At 40.6% G+C, this 22,909-nt stretch overlaps 1 protein-coding gene across 1 annotated transcript in view; it reads left to right on the top strand.

Annotated features, from left to right (window-relative positions):
- The window catches only part of LOC114204091 (acyl-CoA-binding domain-containing protein 5-like), a 32,193-nt gene extending 10,856 nt beyond the window's left edge, over window positions 1–21,337 (top strand). Inside the window, 8 exon segments of the mRNA XM_088025519.1 lie at window positions 548–751; window positions 2,190–2,209; window positions 2,699–2,960; window positions 6,387–6,512; window positions 6,515–6,585; window positions 14,321–14,365; window positions 14,689–14,798; window positions 21,110–21,337. Coding sequence (XP_087881645.1) covers window positions 548–751; window positions 2,190–2,209; window positions 2,699–2,960; window positions 6,387–6,512; window positions 6,515–6,585; window positions 14,321–14,365; window positions 14,689–14,798; window positions 21,110–21,122 — 851 coding nt within the window. The 3' untranslated portion in view covers window positions 21,123–21,337.
- Window positions 21,338–22,909: the final 1,572 nt, after the last annotated feature.

Raw genomic sequence — 22,909 nt, forward strand, 5'->3', positions numbered from 1 at the left:
CTCAGTTGGTAGAGCATGTGACTCTTGATCTTGGGGTTGTGAGTTTGAGCCCCGTGTTGGGTGTGGAGCCTACTTAATAAAATATAAAATAAAATAAATAAAATAAAATAAAATAAAATAGCTTCTAGAAGATTTACAGGGAACTGAAGCAGTTTTGAGTGCACTCTCAGCATATAATAAACCCCTTTTCAAGGAGTACTCCATCTCTCTGTTCCAAGTAGGAAACTGATCAAAGGGATTATGGTAGGTTGGAGAAATGATTACTTGATATTAGAACATATATACAAAAATTGACCTGCTGTGAACTTTTATGAATCTCCCTACTTTCTTTTTTTTTTTTAAAGATTTTATTTATTTATTCATGAGAGACAGAGGGGGAGAGAGAGAGAGAGAGAGAGAGAGAAGGGGAGGGAGAAGCAGGCTCCCAAGGAGCAGGGAGCCGGATGCGGGACTCGATCCCAGGACCCCGGGATCATGACCTGAGCCGAAGGCAGACGCTTAACCATCTGAGCCACCCAGGTGCCCCCTCCCTACTTTCTTATAAAAGATAAGAAAATGATGAAGAAATCTGCAGACCATAAGAATTTGGAAATCATTGTTACTAATGGCTGTGATAAAGACAACTCTGCTCAGGATGCACAGAATGACATTCATGCCGGTTCTTCCTTGAATGGCAGAAGTGCTGAAGAAATAAGGGCTGTAGATGAAAACTTGGAGCAAACTGGAAAAGATGCTGTGTGCATTCATCAAGGTATTGTCCCATCATAATTATCTGTCCAGCCTCTTTCCTATGAATGGAATACTGTTTTCATTATTTTAGAATGTTTAGGAGCAGTTTAGAATTTAAAAACCTCTTATTCAGGGGGCACCTGGGGGTTCAAGAAGTTGGGTGTTTGACTCTTGATCTCGTCTTGGGTCTTGATCTCAGGGTCGTGAGCACACATTGGGCTTTGTACTGGGCAGGAAGCTTACTGAAAAAAAGAAAGAAGGAAGTAAGGGAGGGAGGGAAGGAGGGAGGGAAGAGAGAGAGAGAAAGGAAGGAAGAAATGAAGGAGTTCCCATAAAAATCTCTTATTCAGGAATATCTTAGGGTTTATTAATATTATAAGGGTGTATAGCCTTGAAAGATAGTGGAATTAGGGGCAACTTTTATATTTTTATTGAGACTTTTTTATTGTGTTGCATGGTATTTTACAATAAAATTTTGAAAAAAAAATTTTTTTAAGATTTTATTTGTTTATTTGACACAGAGAGACACAGTGAAAGAGGGAGCACAAGCAGAGGGAGTGGGAGAGGGAGAAGCAGGCTTCCCGCGGAGCGGGGAGACCGACGCGGGGCTCGATGCCAGGATCCTGGGATCCTGACCTGAGCCGAAGGCAGACGCTTAATGACTGAGCCACCCAGGCGCCCCCTTGCGTAACTTCTTTTAATAGCAGATGTACATGTTCATCACTTTGAAAATATACCTATAAAATGTTTAAACATTTGTATTTAAAATTATTTTTGTGATTTTAAAAATATATAATATTCCTGAATATCAAAAAATATTTAAATATTGTCATTTATCATATATTTATATTTGTAAATATTCTGAGGGAGGTGGGATGGGGAGACAGAGGGTAAACTCTTAAAGCTAGTCCCTATGTTTGAAACATTGATTGACAGTCAAGAAAAGTGAATAATTTTCAAATAAATCTGTTCTTCACACTGACTTATTTTTTAAAATATAATTAACATACAATATTATATTAGTTTTAGGTGTACGACATGTTGATTCAATGATTCTGTACATTACTTAACTCGGTGCTCACCACGATAAGTGTAGTTACCATACAACTCTATTACAATATTGTTGACTGTATTTCTTATGCTATACTTTCCACCTCTGAGACTTCTTTATTTTCCAGCTGGAAGTTTGTAGCTGTTAATCCCCTTTATCTATTTCACCCATCCCTGCCACATCCACCTCCCCTCTAGCAACCACCAGTTAGTTTTCTGTATTTAAGAGTTGTTGGCTTTTGTTTGCTTTTCAGACTCCACACATAAGTGAAATCATACAGTATTTGTCTTTCTCCGTCTGACTTATTTCACTTAGCTAATACCCTCTAGGTCCATCCGTGTTGTTAAGAATGGCCAAATTTCATTCCTTTTTTATGGCCAAGTTACTTAGTTCATATCATTTCGTCTAGGAAGCCTCCACTCAGCCCGAGTACGGCGCCCCTCGCGTGAGTTCCTGTAGCGAGCGCCCATTGTCTGTCTTTTTCATAACACTTATCAAACTATGTTGTAGTGATCTTAACTTCTTTCACTCCCTTACCAAGACTAAGAAGCCTCTTGCAGACAGAGATTTTTAACTCTTATCCTTAGAGTTTAGCATAGTAACTAGAATAAGAGTAGACATTTTTAACCGTCTGAGCCACTCAGGTGTTCCCAAGATTAGACATTTTTTAAAAAATCTCTTGGATGAATGACTGACCCATGAGAACAATTCATTGTCAAAACTACTCAAGTCTTTGCTCACGGCTAAATCATTTCCATCCCGTTTCTTCCCGACACATAGGAAGCAGTAGATGAATACCGTTTTAGAAAAATATTTCCTATCATAACATGAAAAAAGTATTATAGGAACAGTAATTCTTCTATTATCGTAAAAACTTATGTTTATAGCTTTTAACTAAGTATTGTTTTAAATTTGTAGTCTTTAGACAGCTTTACATCAAACAACGGACCATTTCGATATTACCTGGATGGTGATCCCAATCAGCCCTTGGAAAATTCTGCTTTTCCTGAAGAAGGATCTCCTGGAAATGGCAACATTGGGGAACTGCAGGTGGTAGCCGTTGAAGGAAAAGGTGAAGTAAAGCATGGAGGAGAAGATGGCCGGAGTAACAGCGGAGCACCACACCGTGAGAGACAGGGTGGAGAAAATGGGGATTGCCCTAACGTCAGAAGAGGGAGAGGTGTGTATTCTTTTTTGTTCTCACTGACTCTTTATAAACGAATTAGTAAAACGGGAAAGTTTCAGATGGGAGAGACGTTAGAACTATCCACCTACAAAGGAGGTGTTAAAAATTATCCTTACATAACATATGACCATTTTTCTTTATGCCTGGTTCTCTCCTTTGATTCTACAAGGCATAGTAGTTTGGTCTCTGAAGGTACCGGTTGGGGGTGGGGAACATCCCTATTTCTCCATCTTTCATGCAGTTTTCCCAGGTAGCCAAATTTATGTTCTGTCACCCCCCTTCCCCCGAGCAATTGCTTACAGGTTCCTCTAGCTGCCTTTCTGCTTTTATTTGCTACTGTAGGTAAAAATTTGAATTCTGTCTTTTCCACATTTCCTTACTTAAATGAAAAGATAGCTGACAAATCAAGAAGTAGAGATAAAGAACATTTAACAATACAAAGGTAAACATTAAGAATAGTACTGTGGTCAGGTAACAGAATAGAATTGAATGGGGAAGAAAAGTAAGTATGTATTAATTTATAATTGTTCATAGTTAGGAATGAATAGGTACTGTCCAAAAAGAGAATTAACGGAAAGATAAATACCATATGATCTCATATGTAGAGTCTAAGAAAAAAGACTAAGCTTATAGATAGAGAATAGATAGATTGATCATTGCCAGAGGCAGAGGTGCAGGGGATGTGAAATGGGACAAGGGTCAAAGGTAAAAACTTCCACTTCTAAAATAAGGAAGTCATGGGGATATGATGTACAGCATGGTGACGATCATGAATCATACTGTATTGGGTATTTGAAAGTTGCTAAGATAATAAATCTTAAAAGATACCACAAGGAAAAACAATCTGTAACTGTATGGTGACAGATATTAACTGGACTAACTGTGGTGATTATTTCGCAATATATACAAATATTAAATCATGATGTTATTCGCTGAAAAAAAGGAAAATCCCTATATAATTTCATGAGATCATAAAAAGTGAAAGGATTATCTGTGTGTCCGGTTGAAAATAATCTGCATAAAACAAATGAAGACATAGGGGGAAAAAAGAGAGAAGTGATGGTATTAAGAAAATTATTGTTTAGGGCTCCTGGGTGGCTCAGTTGGTTAAGTGTCTGCGTTCAGTTCAGGTCATGATCCCAGGGTCCTGGGATGGAGTCCCGCATCGGGCTCCCTGCTCAGCGTGGAGTCTGCTCCCTCTCTCTCTGCCCCTCCCCTCTGCTCGTGCTCTCTCTCAAATATATAAATAAAATATTTAAGAAAAAGAAAGAAAATTATTGTTCAAACACTAGCCATTTGAACACGTACCAAATGGTAAATATTAAACGAAGAAGAGAAAGATCACAACCTATTACTAGAGCCTTGGATTCAGGTCCCTTTCTTTAAGCAGTTTACCAAAATTGTATGTATGAAAGGCTTCCAATTTATTTTTTTTAAGATTTTATTTATTTATTTGAGAGAGAGAGAATGAGAGATAGAGAGCATGAGAGGGAAGAGAGTCAGAGGGAGAAGCAGACTCCCCGCTGAGCGGGGAGCCTGCTGTGGGACTCGATCCCAGGACTCCAGGGTCATGACCTGAGCCGAAGGCAGTCACGTAACCAACTGAGCCACCCAGGCGCCCGAAAGGCTTCCGATTTATAATCTGATTTCACCCCACCTATAAAACACCACAACTCCCGGCAATCACAGGGGTTCATAAAAGTGCCAGACCATGAAGTTAAGCTTCACGAGCTTCACAGTAAATCTGCCTCAGCATTGAACAAGTATTATTGAGCTGTTCTTTGTCAGGCTCTGTTCTGGGTTCCTGGGGATGCTGTAGAGAACGAGATAGTCCCTCCTTCCACAGAGCTCATGTTCTAGTAAAGGGGAGCTGACAGTGAATAAGTCAATAATTCAGATTGGTTGCAAATGGTGATAAGTACTCCGAAAGGAAAAAAATGAATCGTTGGATTGCGTGACTGGAGGTGGGGATTATCATCACATGGGAATGGTCTGATTAATCCTGTCTTTGTGAAGGCTGGTTTGAAAGCTGACTGTGACATAGGATATGGTAAAGTGAGCAGAGATGGGACTAATTCTCTAGGGCCTTCTGTACCCTCCGACAGGCCCTCACAGAATATCTCAGTCTCTTAGGGATGCAGGAAAAAACCAAGCCTCCAACCAGATTTCCCACTTTTTGCCCCCTTGCAAATTCCATACCAATAGCTGAAGTGGTCCTTTCCTGAAAGCTGAAGAACCACTTCAAAACTTACTTCCTTTCAATACAAGAGTAAAGTCTTGAAATGGCATAAGCACCTCGGTGTTCTCTTTGGGGTTTCACCTGGTAAACAGCCCCAGTTCCATTTCTCTAGCAAGACCACTTTTACAAAAACACTGCTTGATGCAAGCTCACCTTTGGGAATCCTGCTGCCGCTCTAGGGCTCCAGGGTGCCACAGGGCAACGAGGTAAACAGTTTCCTATTTATTATTTAAAACAAACAAACAAAACTTACCCGCTGTATTAGCAAACAGATAAGAACTTGTAATATTCCATTTCTGCACAGTAGTACTTTTTATATGCTGCAATGTAAAACTGTTACAGCCTTTCTGAAAAATAACTTGGCAACACTCATTGAGAACCTCTACAAAGGGGCGCCTGCATGGCTCAGTGGGTTGGGCATCTGCCTTCAGCTCAGGTAATGATCCCAGTGTTCTGGGATCGAGCCCTGCATCAGGCACCCTCAGTGAGGAGTCTGCTTCTCCCTCTCCCTCTGCTCCTCCCCCTGCTCATGCTCTCTCTGGCTCTCAAAAAAAAAAAAAAAAAAAGAAGAAGAACCTCTACAGAGTTGTCATCCTTTGACCCAGTAATTCTTTTTTGATTCTGTTTTTCCTAAAGAAATCAGAAATTTGGGCAAGAATTTATTTTTCAATTTTTAATTTTTTTTAAAAGATTTTATTTATGTGACAGAGAGAGAGACAGGAAGAGCAGGAATACAAGCAGGGGGAGTGGGAGAGGGAGAAGCAGGCTTCCCGCCGAGCAGGGAGCCCGATGTGGGGCTCGATCCCAGAACCCTGAGACCATGACCTGAGCTGAAGCCAGACACCTAACGACTGAGCCACCCAGGTGCCCCATTAGTAAGGAATTTTTGAGAATGCACCCCAAGTATGTAAATTATGTGTGAATTACATGCATTTCGTCATGTGCTAGTGTAATATGTACATTATAAAACCTTAGCAAGAAAAGCATTGAGTATATTAATACAAATAGAAGCTTATATATCTACTTCTTTTCTCTCTGTCTTTTGTGTACTTCCTGATTGCTTCCACTCCACTTTGGAGATTTAGAACTCAAAGAAATAATAGAGGAAAATGAGTAAAACGCACTGTTGCTACTTCTATAACAATTATTTAAAACTCCCTTATTTTGCTGTCTTAAAATAGGGCATAGACTGCCACACATGAGCGAAGGACCCAAGGGTCGGCAAGTAGGAAGCGGAGGTGATGGGGAACGCTGGGGCTCCGACAGAGGGTCAAGAGGCAGCCTCAATGAACAGATTGCTCTCGTCCTCCGCGCCTGCAGGAGGACATGCAGAACATCCTTCAGAGACTTCATAAACTGGAAACACTAACGGCTTCGCAGGTGAGCTTTCGAATTTGTGTTCCTCCACTGCCGATCCTGTAAAACAGCAGATAAGTGTAATCTGTGTTGATCAGATTTACACAAATCAATGTAATGTAATGATTTTTAAAACAATAAAAAAGACTTAGGAGTGCTTGGCTGGCACAGTCGATAGAACATGCAACGCTTGATCTCTGTGTTGTGAGTTCAAGCCCCATGTAGGGCAGAGAGATTACTTTTAAAAAATAAAGTAATTTTAAAAAATTAAATAAAAAGGATTTACGTTTGAAAATATTGTTTACTTAAGAAAAGACTTACCCAGGGGTGCCTGGCTGGCTCAGTCGGTAGAGCATGCGTCTCTTGATCTCAGGGTTGTAAATTTGGTCCCCATGTTGGGTGTAGAGATTACTTTAAAACAAAGCAAAACAAAATCTTGAAAAAAAAAGACTGACCCAAAAGCGAACTGCCACTTAATAAAAAAAGTTTTCTAGTGTAAAATTACCAGTACCATGTTGGAGGTAGAAGTAGGGTAGCTTAGTATTAGAAGGATAAGTGCTGTTAAGGGGCGCCTGGCTGGCTCAGTCAGAGAGTGTTGGTCTCTTGATGTTGGGGTTGAGGGTTCAAGCCCCATGTTGGGTGTAGAGATTACTTGAAAGTAAAATCTTTTTTTTAAGAGTTTTTATTTGAGAGCGAGAGAGAGAAGCGGGGAGGGGCAGAGGCAGAGGGAGAAGCAGACTCCCTGCTGAGTAAGGAGTCCAACGTGGGACTCAATCCCAGGACCCCGGGATCATGCCCTGAGCCAAAGGCAGGCACTTAACCAACTGAGCCACCCAGGTGCTCCTATTCTGTGACTTTTTTAAAGAGTATATTGTTTACACTTAATGTTTTTAATGGTATGGAAATTCTGCTAAAAATTCTTTTAATTTTTTTCTTTACAAGTGTTTTATTCTTGGCTTACATAAAGCAAATAAAAAAAAGATTCTGACATGTTAAAGACTTTTTCCTTAAAATTTGCATAATTCATTTGGATGACAAAAAGAAAGAAATTGATGATAGAATAGTAGCAGATTGTAGAACTAAAGGAAACTTAGTTCAATACTCTAGTTCAACAGAGGAAGAAGGTGAGATTGGCGCAGAGCCCGCTCTATGCCTAAACTTTCCAGATTTCTCATGCAGTGCACTTTCCATCACAGTAAGCTGCCTGAGACTCATGCATTCGATAAATATTTGTTGAATGGCCACACACCGGATACTTTTCTGGGCAGTGGACGCATAAACGAAATGGGAGATAGCGCTGTGTAGCAGAGCTTGGAACAAACTACCTGGATTCAAATCATAGCTCTGCCACTTACTGTGTGGTCTTCAGTCAGGTTACTTTACTTCTCTATGCCTCAGTTTCCTTATCGATAAAATGGAAATACTGGTAATGCCTATCGCATAGGATTGTTCAGAGAATATTTTTTTAAAGATTTTATGTATTTATTTGACAGAGAGACACAGGGAGAGAGGGAGCACAAGCAGGGGGAATGGGAGAGGGAGAAGCAGGCTTCCCACTGAGCAGGGAGCCCGATGTGGGGCTCGATCCCAAGACCCTGAGATCATGACCTGAGCCGAAGGCAGACGCTTAACGGCTGAGCCACCCAGGAGCCCCAGGATTGTTCAGAGAATTAAGTAAAATACATAGTACAGTGCCTGGAACACTCATGTGACATTTACATATTGTCACATGACATGATGATGGTGACGATAATAGCGATGATAGTAAGCCAGCTTGGTTTCCTCCCTCAGGAAGTTCACAGCCTTAGAGAGGACCTCACTTAAATAATTCTCTGTCTTCATATTTCCTTTGCAATGGTTGCAACTGTATGGGATTTTTCCTTTCAAACATCTTTTCCAAAAAATTCAGTAGGGGCGCCCGGGTGGCTCAGTCGTTAAGCGTCTGCCTTCGACTCAGGTCATGATCCCAGGGTCCTGGGATCGAGCCCCGCATGGGGATCCCTGCTTGGCGGGAAGCCTGCTTCTCCCTCTCCCACTCCCCCTGCTCCTGTTCCCTCTCTTGCTGTGTCTCTCTCTGTCAAATAAATAAATAAATAAAATCTTTAAAAAAAAGTCAGTAATCCTTAGGTTAATCTAGCTATAGAATGGTAAATAGAACTTCTAAATATGTAAAAGCCACTGATACCAACAAAAATTCATTGGTCGACTAAACTTTTGTCAGACTCCTGCACTTTCTCTCAGGCCCATCTCTCTACTTCTGCCTTGTAAAATCCAGTTTTATCAAGAACCCTGCTCCGTCAGTTGAACCGGGCAGGCTCCTCATCCTCCACCAAGCCCAGGTGATGTCTGAGATCGCCCTGGCTTGTCTTCAGCACGAATCCTGTTAGGTCGGTTTAGCCAGAATCTTCCTTATCCCTGATGTTTCCTGTTAGGATTTTCCATCCACTGATCCCAGCCCTACTCCTTGATACGAAATTCCCCCTCGCCCATGCTGCGTTGGGAGTTGAGCCCCCTCCGTCTCCCCCTACTGTAGAAGTCCCTATGCCCATAGTGATAGCCCCTCCTCCATTGAAGAAAGTTTTCCTAACTGTGCTTTCACACGTGTCCCTGATTTTTTTTTTTAACAACGTGTATGGATAAATATCATTAAACCAAAAAATTATAATGCTACTTATACAGCTAGTGCCAGTGCTGCGTAGATGGAAGAAAGGGTCCTTGGGAATCTTCATTTATCTTTCCAGACCTTCATTACATAGAAAAAAAAAATCTGCTAATAGTTACCATTTAATAGTTCTGACTCTACCTTAGTATTTGTTAGTAGTTGCTGCTTTAATGAGAATAGTGTCATCACATTGGGATTTGGTCACCTTGAATTCCATTCAAATTCACGTGGACTAACATGAACTTAGTTAAGTCAGCATATACCAGGGATCCCAATTTTGTAAATCTATCCTTTATTCTGAAGAAAGTGCCATAAGGTAAATCTCCCGGTTAAATATTATTATGCCTTGGGGCATCTAAGTGGTTCAATCGGTTAAGCATCTGACTCTTCGTTTTGGCTCGGGTCATGATCTCAGGGTCGTGAGATCGAACCCCACATCGGGCTCCGCATCGGGCTCTGTGCTCAGCAGCAGTCTGCTCAAGATTCTCTCTCTCTCTCTCTCTCTCTACCTCTGCCCCTCCCTGCTGCATGCTTGCTCGTGCGCACTCTCTCTTTCAAATAAATAAGTAAATCTTTAAAATATATCGTTATGCCTGCAAGGTACAATTACAAATAATATCATAAGATCATTCCCTTGTCTAGATTCTTTCAGCACTTGCAATTTGATTATACTCTTCTTTAACACCTTAATGGTCTGTGAGGACTAATGCAACATCTGGAGGCAACTAATTTAGTTTTACCTGTAAGGTATAGTCATCGTGGGTACTGGGGTCCTTGAGATCATATGACTTCTAAGAAGGAAATTTAAAGCCTGTCTCCTCCTTACCACTTCCTGCTGTTGGTTCAGTTTACAAGCCTCTGTGCTGTACCTCGAACTTGCCCGCAGGCGCCCTCCCACCCTTGGTCTTTGCACTTGCTCTTCCTCTCTACTGAAGATTGTTCTCCTCAACCCCCCGACCCTGCCCCCCTTAGCCACAGAGCATAGTTTTCTTTGTTTAGGTCTTTGCTCCAGTGTCAGCAAAGCCTTCTCTGACCACCCTATTTTTTTCTCTAAATTTTTTGTTATGTTAATCACCATACATTACATCATTAGTTTGCGATGTAGTGTTCCATGATTCATTGTTTGTGCATAACACCCAGGGCTCCACGCAGAACGTGCCCTCTTGAATATCCATCACCAGGCTAACCCATCCCCCCACCCTCATCCCCTCCAGAACCCTCAGTTTGTTTTTCAGAGTCCATCGTCTCTCATGGTTCGTCTCCCCCTCCGATTTACCCCTTCATTCTTCCCCTCCTGCTATCTTCTTTTTTTTTCTTAACATATACTGCATTATTTGTTTCAGAGGTACAGATCTGTGATTCATCAGTCTTGCACAATTCTCAGCGCTCACCATAACACATACCCTCCCCGGTGTCTATCACCCAGTCACCCAATCCCTCCCACCCCCACTCCAGCAACCCTCAGTTTGTTTCCTGAGATTAAGAATTCCTCATATCAGTGAGGTCATATGATACATGTCTTTCTCTGATTGACTTATTTCACTCAGCATAACACCCTCCAGTTCCTTCCACGTCGTTCCAAATGGCAAGATCTCATTCCTTTTGATGGCTGCATAATACTCCATTGTATATATATACACCACATCTTCTTTATCCATTCATCTGTCGATGGACATCTTGGCTCTTTCCACAGTTTGGCTATTGTGGACATTGCTGCTATGAACATTGGGGTGCACGTACCCCTTCAGATCCCTACATTTGTATCTTTGGGGTAAATGCCCAGTAGTGCAATTGCTGGATCCTATGGTAGCTCTATTTTCAACTTTTTGAGGAACTCTATACTGTTTTCCAGAGTGGTTGCACCAGCTTGCATTCCTACCAACAGTGTGGGAGGGTCCCCCTTTCTCCACATCCCCGCCAACATCTTTCGTTTCCTGACTTGTTCATTTTAGCCATTCTGACTAGTGTGAGGTGGTATCTCACTGAGGTTTTGATGTGGATTTCCCTGATGCCGAGCGATGTTGAGCACTTTTTCATGTGTCTGTTGGCCAGCCATTTGGATGTCTTCTTTGGAAAAATGTCTGTTCATGTCTTCTGACCATTTCTTGATTGGATTATTTGTTCTTCAGGTGTTGAGTTTAAGAAGTTCTTTATAGATTTTGGATACTAGCCCTTCATATGATATGTCATTTGCAAATATCTTCTCCCATTCTGTCGGTTGTGTTTTGGTCTTGTTGACTGTTTTCTTTTGCTGTGCAAAAGCTTTTTATCTTGATGAAATCCCAATAGTTCATTTTTGCCCTCACTTCCCTTGCCTTTGGCGATGTTTCTGGGAAGAAGTTGCTGCATCTGAGGTTGAAGAGGTTGCTGCCTGTGTTGTCCTCTAGGATTTTGATGGACTCCTGTCTCACATTGAGGTCTTTCAACCATTTTGAGTCTATTTTTGTGTGTGGTGTAAGGAAATGGTCCAGTTTCATTCTTCTGCATGTGGCTGTCCAATTTTCCCCACACCATTTGTTGAAGAGACTGTCTTTTTTCCATTGGACATTCTTTCCTGCTTTGTCAGAGATTAGTTGACCATGGAGTTGAGGGTCCATTTCTGGGCTCTCTATTCTGTTCCATTGATCTATGTGTCTCTTTTTGTGCCAGTACCATACTGTCTTGATGATGACAGCTTTGTAATAGAGCTGGAAGTCCGGAATTGTGATGCCGCCAGCTTTGCTTTTCTTTTTCAACATTCCTCTGGCTATTCAGGGTCTTTTCTGGTTCCGTACAAATTTTAGGATTATTTGTTCCATTTCTTTGAAAAAAGTGGATGGTATTTTGATAGGGATTGCATTGAATGTGTAGATTGCTCTAGGTAGCATTGACATCTTCACAATGTTTGTTCTTCCAATCCATGAGCATGGAACATTTTTCCATTTCCTTGTGTCCTCCTCAATTTCTTTCATGAGTATTTTATAGTTTTCTGAGTACAGATCCTTTGCCTCTTTGGTTAGATTTATTCCTAGATATCTTATGGTTTTGAATGCAATTGTAAATGGGATCGACTCCTTAATTTCTCTCTCTTCTGTCTTGTTGTTGGTGTGTAGGAATGCCACTGATTTCTGTGGATTGATTTTATATCCTGCCACTTTACTGAATTCCTGTATGAGTTCTAGCAGTTTTGGGGTGGAGTCTTTTGAGTTTTCCACATAAAGTATCATATCATCTGCAAACAGTGAGAGTTTGACTTCTTCTTTGCCGATTTGGATGCCTTTGATTTCTTTTTGTTGTCTGATTTCTGTGGCTAGGACTTCTAATACTGTGTTGAATAGCAATTCCGACCACCCTATTTAAAATTGCAAGACTTGGGCACCTGGGTGGCTCAGATGGTTAAGCGTCTGCCTTCGGGTCAGGGCATGATCCCGGGGTCCTGGGATCAAGTCCCACATCGGGCTCCCTGCTCCTTGGGACCCTGCTTCTCCCTCTGCCTCCCTCTCTCTCTGTCTCTCATGAATAACTAAATAAAATCTTTAAAAAAATTAAAAAATAGATAAATTAAAAATAAATAAATAAATAAATAAATAAAATTGCAAGACTCTCCTCTCCAACATGTCTCATTTCCTCTCCCTGTTTTCCTTTATCTTTTTTTCCTCCTTCCTGTTTTATTTTTCTTTATGGTGTTTATCACTACCTGATATACTGTATATTTTACTAATTTGTTCATTATTATTTGTATCTCTCCATTACAGTATAAGCTCCATTAGGGCAGCACTTTTTGTCATTTTGTTCCCTGTTGCGTTTCTAATTCCCAGAGTAGTAACTGGTACATAACAGACGCTGAGTAAACATTTACTGAATGAATGAATCAATCAATGAATGATCTTATTAATTTTCATACCATTTCTATGAAGTTATAATAAATGGAGAAACTGGAGTAATAAGTTTCCAACAATTAGTATAAGGAAACTTGTTTTCTGGATGAGCCAAGTTGGAATATAAATTTCCTCAATTAAGTTGAAATTTTTCTGCTTAGTTTATACATCTCATTGAAAAACCGACAGTATTCCTCCGCGCAGGAAAGGTAACTATGTGAGGTCAGGAATGTGTTAATTAACTTGATTATGGTAATCATTTCACAATATGTGTATGTATCAAATTATCACACATATATATTAATTATATCTCAAATTATATCTTTTTTTAAAGATTTTATTTATTTGACAGTGAGAGACACAGCGAGAGAGGGAACACAAGCGGAGGGAGTGGGAGAGGGAGAAGCAGGCTTACCGCAGAGCCAGGAGCCCCATGCGGGGCTCTTTCCCAGGACCCTGGGATCATGACCTGAGCCGAAGGCAGACGCCGAACGACTGAGCCACCCAGGCGCCCCTCAAATTATATCTTAATAAAGCTGGAAAAAAATTTTAAAAATAAACCTACAACACTAACAGTTCATTTCTCATATTTATCATACCTCTTGTGCTATAGTTTTTCATAAATTTTCAAAACAGATCTTTCGATATGATTTATAATTTTTTTAAAGATTTTATTTATTTATTTGACACAGGGAGAGAGATAGTGAGAGCAGGAACACAAGCAGGAGGAATGGGAGAGGGAGAAGCAGGCTTCCCGCCGAGCAAGGAGCTCAATGCGGGGCTCGATCTCAGGACCCTGGGATCGTGACCTGAGCGAAGCAGACACTTAAGGACTGAGCCACGCGGGTGCCCCATATGATTTATAATTTTAATAATAATCAAGGCTGCAGTTCTCAGATGTGTTTGTAAATTGGTAATTTTTTTGGAAATTAAAGAATAAGAAAAGTTGATTAGGTAATGTAATAACAGTATAAAAGAAGTAATGGTTTAGATTAGTTTGAGGTTTTATTTTGATAATTTTATATAATTTGAACTATAAAATATAAAATGTCAAAGGTATTTATTTGGCCAGCAATTTTGGGGACCTTGTTATTTGGCCAGTATGGGTTTTAGGACAATTGAAGCATGGTCAGCAGAATAAACTAATATTTTAGCCTTTAAAAAAAAAGATAGGAAATAGAAAAATTACTATTTTTTTCTCATTTTGTCCAAGCTAAATCACTTTCATTTGTATTTATAGGCAAAATCGTCCACATTACAGACCAGTAATCAGCCTCCGTCACAGGTAAGAAGTTCTTAAGTCTAAGTCCCAGGGTTTCAAATAACTTAAAATAAATTTAGGTATACAAGGTTCTTAAAGTATTCCAAATGAAACCTACCCTCTAGAGCTTTGAAGTTACAATATACTTGTTATATGTTTAAGTCTGAAGTACTCCTGGGAGTCTACTTACTGAATTACGCTCTTAGGTACAGCATACCTCCCTTCTGTTTAGCAGGACTGAGATTTGTTATTAAGTTTTATATTTTCAAAATTATGAAATAGTATGTTTTTATGTTTATACATGCAATGTGTAATAGACTGGTGACCAACTTATTTTATTTTCTCAGAGACCATCTTGGTGGCCCTTCGAGATGTCTCCTGGTGCAATAACTTTTGCTATCATATGGCCTTTTATTGCCCAGTGGTTGGTGCATTTATATTATCAAAGAAGGAGAAGGTAATGTAGTTTTATGATTGACAATAGTTTGCAGAGTCTTATAATCTATAGTAGACAGAGCTTTCAATAGCAGTGAAGAGGATAGGTCTGTTTTATAGATGTATTGTCAGACTGGCCATTCTGTACCGATCCCGAGACTGAACTATCTTGGAAATGATACCTAGTGGATTTCTAGTACCTGTTAGACTTAAAAAAATGAAAGTCTGATGGTTATTTTGGGCTCTTTGCTAACATTAAAGGACCACAGACAATAGGTAGGGAAACAAATAATGCCTGCATGCTCTTTGAACTAGACATTGACATTTTAGAAGATTTTTAGCCTGGTGTTGACTATCTCTAGAAATAGAGATTTTTCTAATTTGAGGGCCAATATTCCAGTTTGGGATGCCAGGAGATACCTCAAATAGGCCTGAGAATAATAGATTGGGATCCTTGAAAGGGCTCTGAGATTGTCTAGGTTTGGAATAACCTGAGGCTCAATCTCTTGGGTTCATTAAAGCATTTTTTTTTTAGACACTACGTAAACTGAATTACTTCGCATGGCTGGGCATATAGACCATCGTTTACCCCACTCATGGCCTCACTTACTATGTTTTTGGTGTTTTCATCACCATGTCCCATTAAATAACAACAGATGGGGAGAAGAAATAGGATATTTGATAATTTTAAGTGCCATCTTAAATATGTGCAATAGAGACACATTTTTAAAAATCTACAAGTTTAAATAATTATGGGTATGCTGTTCTTCTACCAAAGAACCCAGGTCCCTAATTAACTGTATTTGCTATCAAAAGCGGAAATGAGGCATTCGCCCTTCTCTTCTCTGAAAGGGATAAACAGCACACTAGTTAACGTAAGTGCTCCAGTCATAATACCTGATGGCAGAGAAACCGAAATGCATCGGGATTTGGGTGAATCCTTTTAGTCTTCCCGTTTTCTGCTTATGTTAAGACAGTTTGACTTATGTTCGTAAGAGAACTAAATAAGTTCTGTGGTACATTCGTGTTCTTGGAATACACCCGCCCACTTGAAAAACCTTGAGTAGGAGTTCAGAAACAAAAACTGCTCTCACACTGTTATTTACCTCTTTTCTAAGTCATTTTTATAGATGTCATTTCAGCTGTGTGGAAGGTGGGTGGCAGGGTTCGATAAACCTTAGTTTAAGTCCTTTCTTTTCTTCTTTTTACACATTTTACATTTCTCCCATGATGGTCGGGTTTAGTGCTATGCGGTAGTTTTTTTTTTTTTTTTCAGATTTTATTTATTTGAGAAAAAGAGAGTGAGCGAGGGAGAGCATGGAGGGGAGCGGGCAGAGGGAGAGGGCGAAGCAGGCTCTCCACTGAGCAGGGAGCCTGACGGGGCTCGATCCCAGGACCCTGGGATCATGACCCGAGCCGAAGGCAGACGCCTAACGACTGAGCCACCCAGGTGCCCCTCACACAGTGTTTTAAATTTTAATTTCCCTAATAAATGGAGAGAAAAAGGACCCAACCTTTTCTCACTATTTCGTAAGAATGCTAGATTGAAGCAGCAGGACACAATGGCACTAAAGTTAGGTGTTGACATAATTGGCAATGTATTTAAAGTTCCTTTTCATGTTTCCTCTGTTGAAAGTTGAGGATTGGAGAGTAGAGAAATTTGGCACAAGACAAAAACCCTAACACTTACTTGGGTTAAAAATTTATGTTATGCTTAAGTTTGCAGCAGCTTATCACTTTATTTACGATGGAAAAAACAATGACTTTGCTTCAGCAGTCACCAAAAATTGCAGTTTTTCCAAAAAGTTTTTTTTTTTTTTAAAGATTTATTTATTTATTTATTTGACAGAGAAAGACATAGAGAGACAGGGATCACAAGCAGGGGGAGTGGGAGAGGGAGAAGCAGGCTTCCCACGGAGCAGGGAGCCCGATGTGGGGCTCAATCCCAGGACCCCGGGATCATGACCTGAGCTGAATGCAGACGCTTAATGACTGAGCCACCCAGGCACCTCCTAAAAGTATTTTTTTAAGATATTCCTTCCTGGTAGACATCTACACCATTTCTCCTAAGTATCCCTTTTGATTACTTACAGATGCCTCTGAATGGAGAAATTCTTACCTATTTTTTTTAAGATTTTATTTATTTATTTGATAGAGATAGGGAGAGGAAGAGCACAAGCAGGTGGAGTGGCAGGCAGAGGGAGAGGGAGAAGCAGGCTCCCCACTGAGGAAGGAGCCTGACGTGGGGCTCGATCCCAGGACCCTGGGATCATGACCTGAGCCGAAGGCAGCCATTTAACTGACTGAGCCACCCAAGGGCCCCACTCTTAACCTATTTTTTTTGATGTAGTGTTCCATAATTCATTATTTGTATATAACACCCAGTGCTCCATGCAGAATGTGCCCTCTTTAATACCCATCACCAGGCCAACCCATCCTCCCACCCGCCTCCCCTCTAGAACCCTCAGCTTCTTTTTCAGAGTCCATCGTCTCTCATGGTTCATCTCCCCCTCCGATTCCTCCCCTTCATTCTTCCCCTCCTGCTATCTTAACCAATTTTCAATACTCTACTTTGTTATTGTTGAATCTTCATCAAGTTTTCAGTATGTTAAGTGTTTAGTCCTTCCAAATTACCCACTATTTAGACTGTGCAACCGCATTTTGTTTTAAAGATTATTTATTTATTAATTTATTTGACAGAGAGAGAGAGAGAGAGAGAGACAGTGAGAGGTAACACAAGCAGGGGCAGTGGGAGAGGGAGAAGCAGGCTTCCCGTGGAGCAGGGAGCCACACATGGGGCTCGATCTCAGGACCCTGGGACCATGACCTGAGCTGAAGGCAGACGCTTAACGACTGAGCCACCCAGGTGCCCCCGCAACTGCATTTTGATGAGATAGTGGGTTTTTTTTTTTTTAAGATTTATTTACTTATTTGTGAGAGAGAGCACACGGAGAGGAGGGGTAGAGGCAGAGGGAGAGAGAGAGAATCCCAAGCAGACTCCCCACTGAGCGTGGAGTCTGACATGGGGCTTGATCCCAGGCCCTGACCTGAGATCATGAAACTGAGCTAAAATCGAGTTGGATGCTCAACCGACTGAGCCACCCAGGTGCCCTGGATCAGATAGTGTTTTATGTATTATTTGTTCATATATGTAACAAATTAACTGGGGTTGGAGATAGAGCCATATTTGATATGGAAATACGTTTTGGCCTTGAGGGGACTTAGACATCTTTTCATCCGGAAATGTGTAGCGATTTTTTTTTTAAAGATTTTATTTACGTATTTGACAGAGAACAACAGCGATAGAGGGAGCACAAGCATGGGGAGTGGGAGAGGGAGAAGCAGGCTTCCGGACGAACAGGGATCCCGATGTGGGGCTCGATCCCAGGACCCCGGGATCATGACCTGAGCCAAAGGCAGACGCTTAACAACTGAGCCATCCAGGCGCCCAGTGTGTAGCAATTTTTAATCTGACAGGTATATATGAATGAAAACTAGAGAGCAGTGTGTGTGGTTTGCAGGAGATGGGTTCTGTGTTAGAGATGAGGAGAAAGATCCAGAAATCCAGTTAGACTGGGAAAGGTGTGGAAAGGAGTGGGTATGCCCTATTCTTAATAGGAACCATCCTATGCCTCGACCCCTCATACAGTGTCTGTGGGCTTTCAATAAATGTGTGCTGAGGGGATGACTGAAGGCCCACTATTTCTAGGAGTTCACACGGAAGTACCATATGATATAGAAAGCTTTCTATTTATTTATTTATTTTAAATGTTTTTCCCCCCATTTTATTTAATAAATATGCATCTGGGTACAAACACACTGAGAGAGTTCCATATATATGTAAAATAAGTAGCTGTCTATTTGCGGTAAGCTTTTTGAAAAGACGTTTGTTTTGTTTCCTTAAACATTCAAAGTAATGTGTGAGGTCCACTGCTTGATTCCCCCCCCATCCCCCACCCCCCACCCCCCGTGCAGAAGAATCTAAATTCAAAAGTAAATTACTCGTGGGGCGCCTGGGTGGCTCAGTGGGTGAAGCGTCTGCCTTCGGCTCAGGTCATGATCTCAGGGTCCTGGGATCGAGCCCCACATCGGGCTCCCTGCTCAGTGGGGAGTCTTCTTCTCCCTCCCCCTTTGCCTGCTACTCCCCCTGCTTGTGCTCTCTCTCTCTGTCCAGTAAATAAATAACATCTAAAAACAAAATTGTATTATCACTCTGCAGCAGATCAGAAAAAAACCAAAAAACAAAAACATTTTTTCTGAATGTGGTATGAAGAGCAACACCTGCAGACTTCTTGTTCAAAAATTGGCCCTGCGCAGCCTCTGTGGTTCTTCCTCTACCCAGTTACCCAACCTGACCATTCTAAATAAAATTATCCAGGAGTACAATACTAAAAGCAGCCCTATTAAGTCCAAAAGACTACCCTTAAGCTATTACTTTGAAGGGAAGCATGTTTCTAACCGCTTTTCTTTATCATTCTGCCCAGGTTCATAAATATGCGTGTAGTTTTCTTGGGGCTCTGAGCTTTCAGTAGCAGGTTCTAGCAACTAGGTAGGTGTGGGGAGGATTTCTGCAGGAATACTCTTCAGGTGGAGCCTGGGGCAGATGGTCCTGCCTCGAAAAGTCCAGGTTTCTGAGGAGGGGAAAGAATCCATCAGTCCAGCCGAGCAGATCCTTGAGCAGGCAAGGCGAAAGGCATGTTTCCCCCTACCCTTAATCTGTTGTTTTCTGTAACTTTTCTTATCACACCATACCCTACATTTTGCAAGTTAATTTAAAAAGAAAAAAGGACAAAAAGATCTCAGGAAGAGCCTTGAAAAGCATTCTAAAGCTCTGAAAATACTGATGGGGATTTATGTCTATTTACCTATTACAGGAGAAGATTGAGGATTAGAGAGTTGTGTGCTTTTTTGTAAATCTGCAAAGGATTTTGTGTAGGAATTTACATCACGTGGGTTGTTAGTAAGTGTCGCTAACTGTTCATGCACCTTCCAGCTAACATTTCTGCTAAAACCTCACTCGGGCTGTTAGTCTTCAGAACCAACCCGCAATTGTGGGACGCCTTGGTAGCTCAGTCAGTTACGCATCTGCCTTCAGCTCGGGTCATGATCTTGGGGTCCTGGGGTCCAGCCCCAGCCCCACTTTGGGCTCCCTGCTCAGTGGGGAGTCTGCTTCTCCCTCTCCCTCTGCTCCTCCCCCCGGCTGGTGCTCTCTCTCTCTCTCTCTCTCTCTCTCTAAATAAATAAATAAATAAATAAATAAAACCTTTAAAAAAAGAAGTAGCACCCACAATTCTGTTCTGGCTCCAGGCGCCTTTTTTTTTTTTCTTCATGACTTGAGGGCTGTCCTTATGTTACATAATATGAAAAATTATCTGCTCATTTAAAATGTCACTCCTGCCAAGGAAGTGTACATAAGAGGTTTTCTACAGAAGATAATGGCTGATGGTATTATCTAAAATATCACTCCTGCCAAGGAGGTTGCATAAGAGCATTTCTACAGAGGTGAGGAATGAATCTGTGATGAGAACGTTCCAGGCATTTTCGCATCTTGAGTTGTGGGGAGAGAATAGAGATTTCACCGCTGTGGGACCTTTCCCAGACCTCAGATCATATGTGAATTGTTTTGTGCTAACAAGCCCACCCTTCTCTGATCACTCGTTCATTCTGCTATCACTAAAACTGTCACATTATGCCTTTCCAAACTTAGTTTATATATCTCCCTCTCACACCCAAGCTAACCTGAGAGCTCTTCTGAGAACTGAGAGCCTGCCTCATTTATGTTTGAATCCCCAGTGCTTGGCACAGTGCCCGGAAAGTAACAGACACAAAATATATGTTGATTTTTTTTTTTAAGATTTTATTTATTTAGTTGACAAAGAGAAAAGAGCGTATAAGCAGGAGGAGCGGCAGGCAGAGGGAGCGGGAGAAGCAGTCTGCCGTCTGAGCAGAGAGCCTGACCCCAGGACCCTGGGATCATAACCTGAGCCGGAATCAGACACTTAACCAACTGAGGCACCCAGGTGCCCCAATATATGTTGATTAAATGAGTAGTCTAGGTTGTATATCTATCAACCTTTTGTAATCTTACTCAGCTTTTTTTGTTTCAGAACTTTTCCAAGTTATAAAATAATTCCCAAAACTCTGAATTGCATTAAGCCAACTAGAAAAGGATGAGAAGTAATTTCTTAAGAACTGTTGGTAATTTTATGGTTTGATTCTGAATGTGAATATTATGGTTATGTTATCGTTCAAAGAATTCTCTGGTATGGATGTGTTTTGTATTCAGGTTGCATTTATATTCATAGGAAATTGGTTTTTACTTTGTTTTTAAAGAAAACTGAACTGAAGAAAATGATATTTTCCCCAAGAAGACTACTGGGCCTGAATGACCTCAGAATGAGATGGAACTTCCGTGGAACTCACAAGAAATCTTAGTTTGTGATGATTACACTTCTTCTTGTCGTCAGTAGTTTGGTTTGTGTACATATATACATATATATATGTTTTGCACTACACAAATGATAACATTTTAAGGACTAATATTGCTGATACTTGAATCATTAATCTCACCTAGGTTATAAGTAGCATACATAGATTTGCCCTACCCTTGATCTTGAAGGACATTAAATTATTAATTATTGTTTGGTAACATGTTTACCTGATTATCTCCCATAGAGAACTATAAGCTGCTTTTCCAAGGTATAGTTGTGATAATGAGATGAGATTTGTAACTGGATATTTTTAATTTTCTAAATCAACTATGAGAAAGAATGCAAACCAGGAGTGAATTTCAAATGAGATTAAATCAACTTTCTGTCTTAGTCACTGAATTGCCATGCCAAGGACTAGAAAACTGCTTGAGAATCTTCTCCACATCCACTCCGTGGGCTGCCCCGAATCCCTCCTGGGCATTCACAGCGCTGACTTTAGTGTTTAGGCGCCCTTATTACAAAGTAGAGCCCTACATCCGAGGCGTACTTTTTCCAAACGAACGCAGACTAGACATAACCTGCTGACAAGAATGATGAAGAATCGGCTGCAAGTAGGCCTGGAAGTACACTCTGAGCCTGTAGCTCATTGGTAAGATTTTCTCCAGCCGTATACATTTATTCCTTTGTAATCGCTTTTCTGTAACTGAGGATATCTTGTTTCTGCTTCATAGGGTGCTTTGAAATATAAAATGAAAACTTATTTATACTGTTTTTACAAAGGTCAAAAAGGAAACACATGAAAATCACTTTTCTGCAACTGGTAAACTACGCAGACTGGACTCCTAACCTCTTAGTGCCTCCGTTTTTCTCTCATTCAAAGGCATATAATTCAGTTACTTGCTTCATTTTTTCCCTAAATAACTAGAGATCCGTTTTTCCTTCGGGGTATAATATTTGAGATATACCTATTTCACAGGGGTAATGGAAGGATTCGCAAGCTAGCAGGCCATATGCTTCCATATGAGTAAGGCATACCCAACTAATGTAAACTTAAATGTCCCCCGTTTAGACTAAAAAGAAGACTGTAATTTAGAACCTTGAAGGCTTTGTTTGGAATTATTCTTCCTGTATACCTTCCAAAACTCCACTTATTTAGATGTACCTTGTACTGTAAAGATTTTTCTCATTCAAAGGCATTAGTAGCAAATAATTTTTAAGCATTCTTGGTATGTATGATGTTGGGTTAAGCATCATGTGTTCAGAGTGTTTTCAGTAAGAAAGTAATCCATCCCTAGGATAGAGGGTGGTTCTTTGTTTGCTTGAAGAAAAAAGTATAAGAACATAATTTGCTTTCCCCAGACTCTTTTTTCCTTTTTTTCATGTAACTTGGTGTTTTTTATTTTTTAATCACATCTTGACTAAAATGTGTCTATCTAAAGGGATTACTAATATTTGCTTTTTAAAACTGTTCTCTAGTCATTTGGGGAAAAAAATGAAGCAAGTAACTGAATTGTATGTAAAAATAACATTTAAACCTGTGGATCAGGGATTATTTTCAAAAATTAGATATCAATTTGGTATCAGAAAATGGTGGCTTTTCTCTTTAGTAAATCAGTTAACTAAATGCCAATTAAGAATGGAAGCAGAGGTGATTCATTACAGGCACTGGGAGGTGACTGACTCCTAGGGATAACCATTTGTA

Source organism: Eumetopias jubatus, unplaced genomic scaffold, assembly GCF_037043125.1.
Source record: "Eumetopias jubatus isolate StellerSeaLion01/CBP00866 unplaced genomic scaffold, mEumJub1_p1.0 scaffold_8, whole genome shotgun sequence".
Lineage (NCBI taxonomy): Eukaryota > Metazoa > Chordata > Mammalia > Carnivora > Otariidae > Eumetopias > Eumetopias jubatus.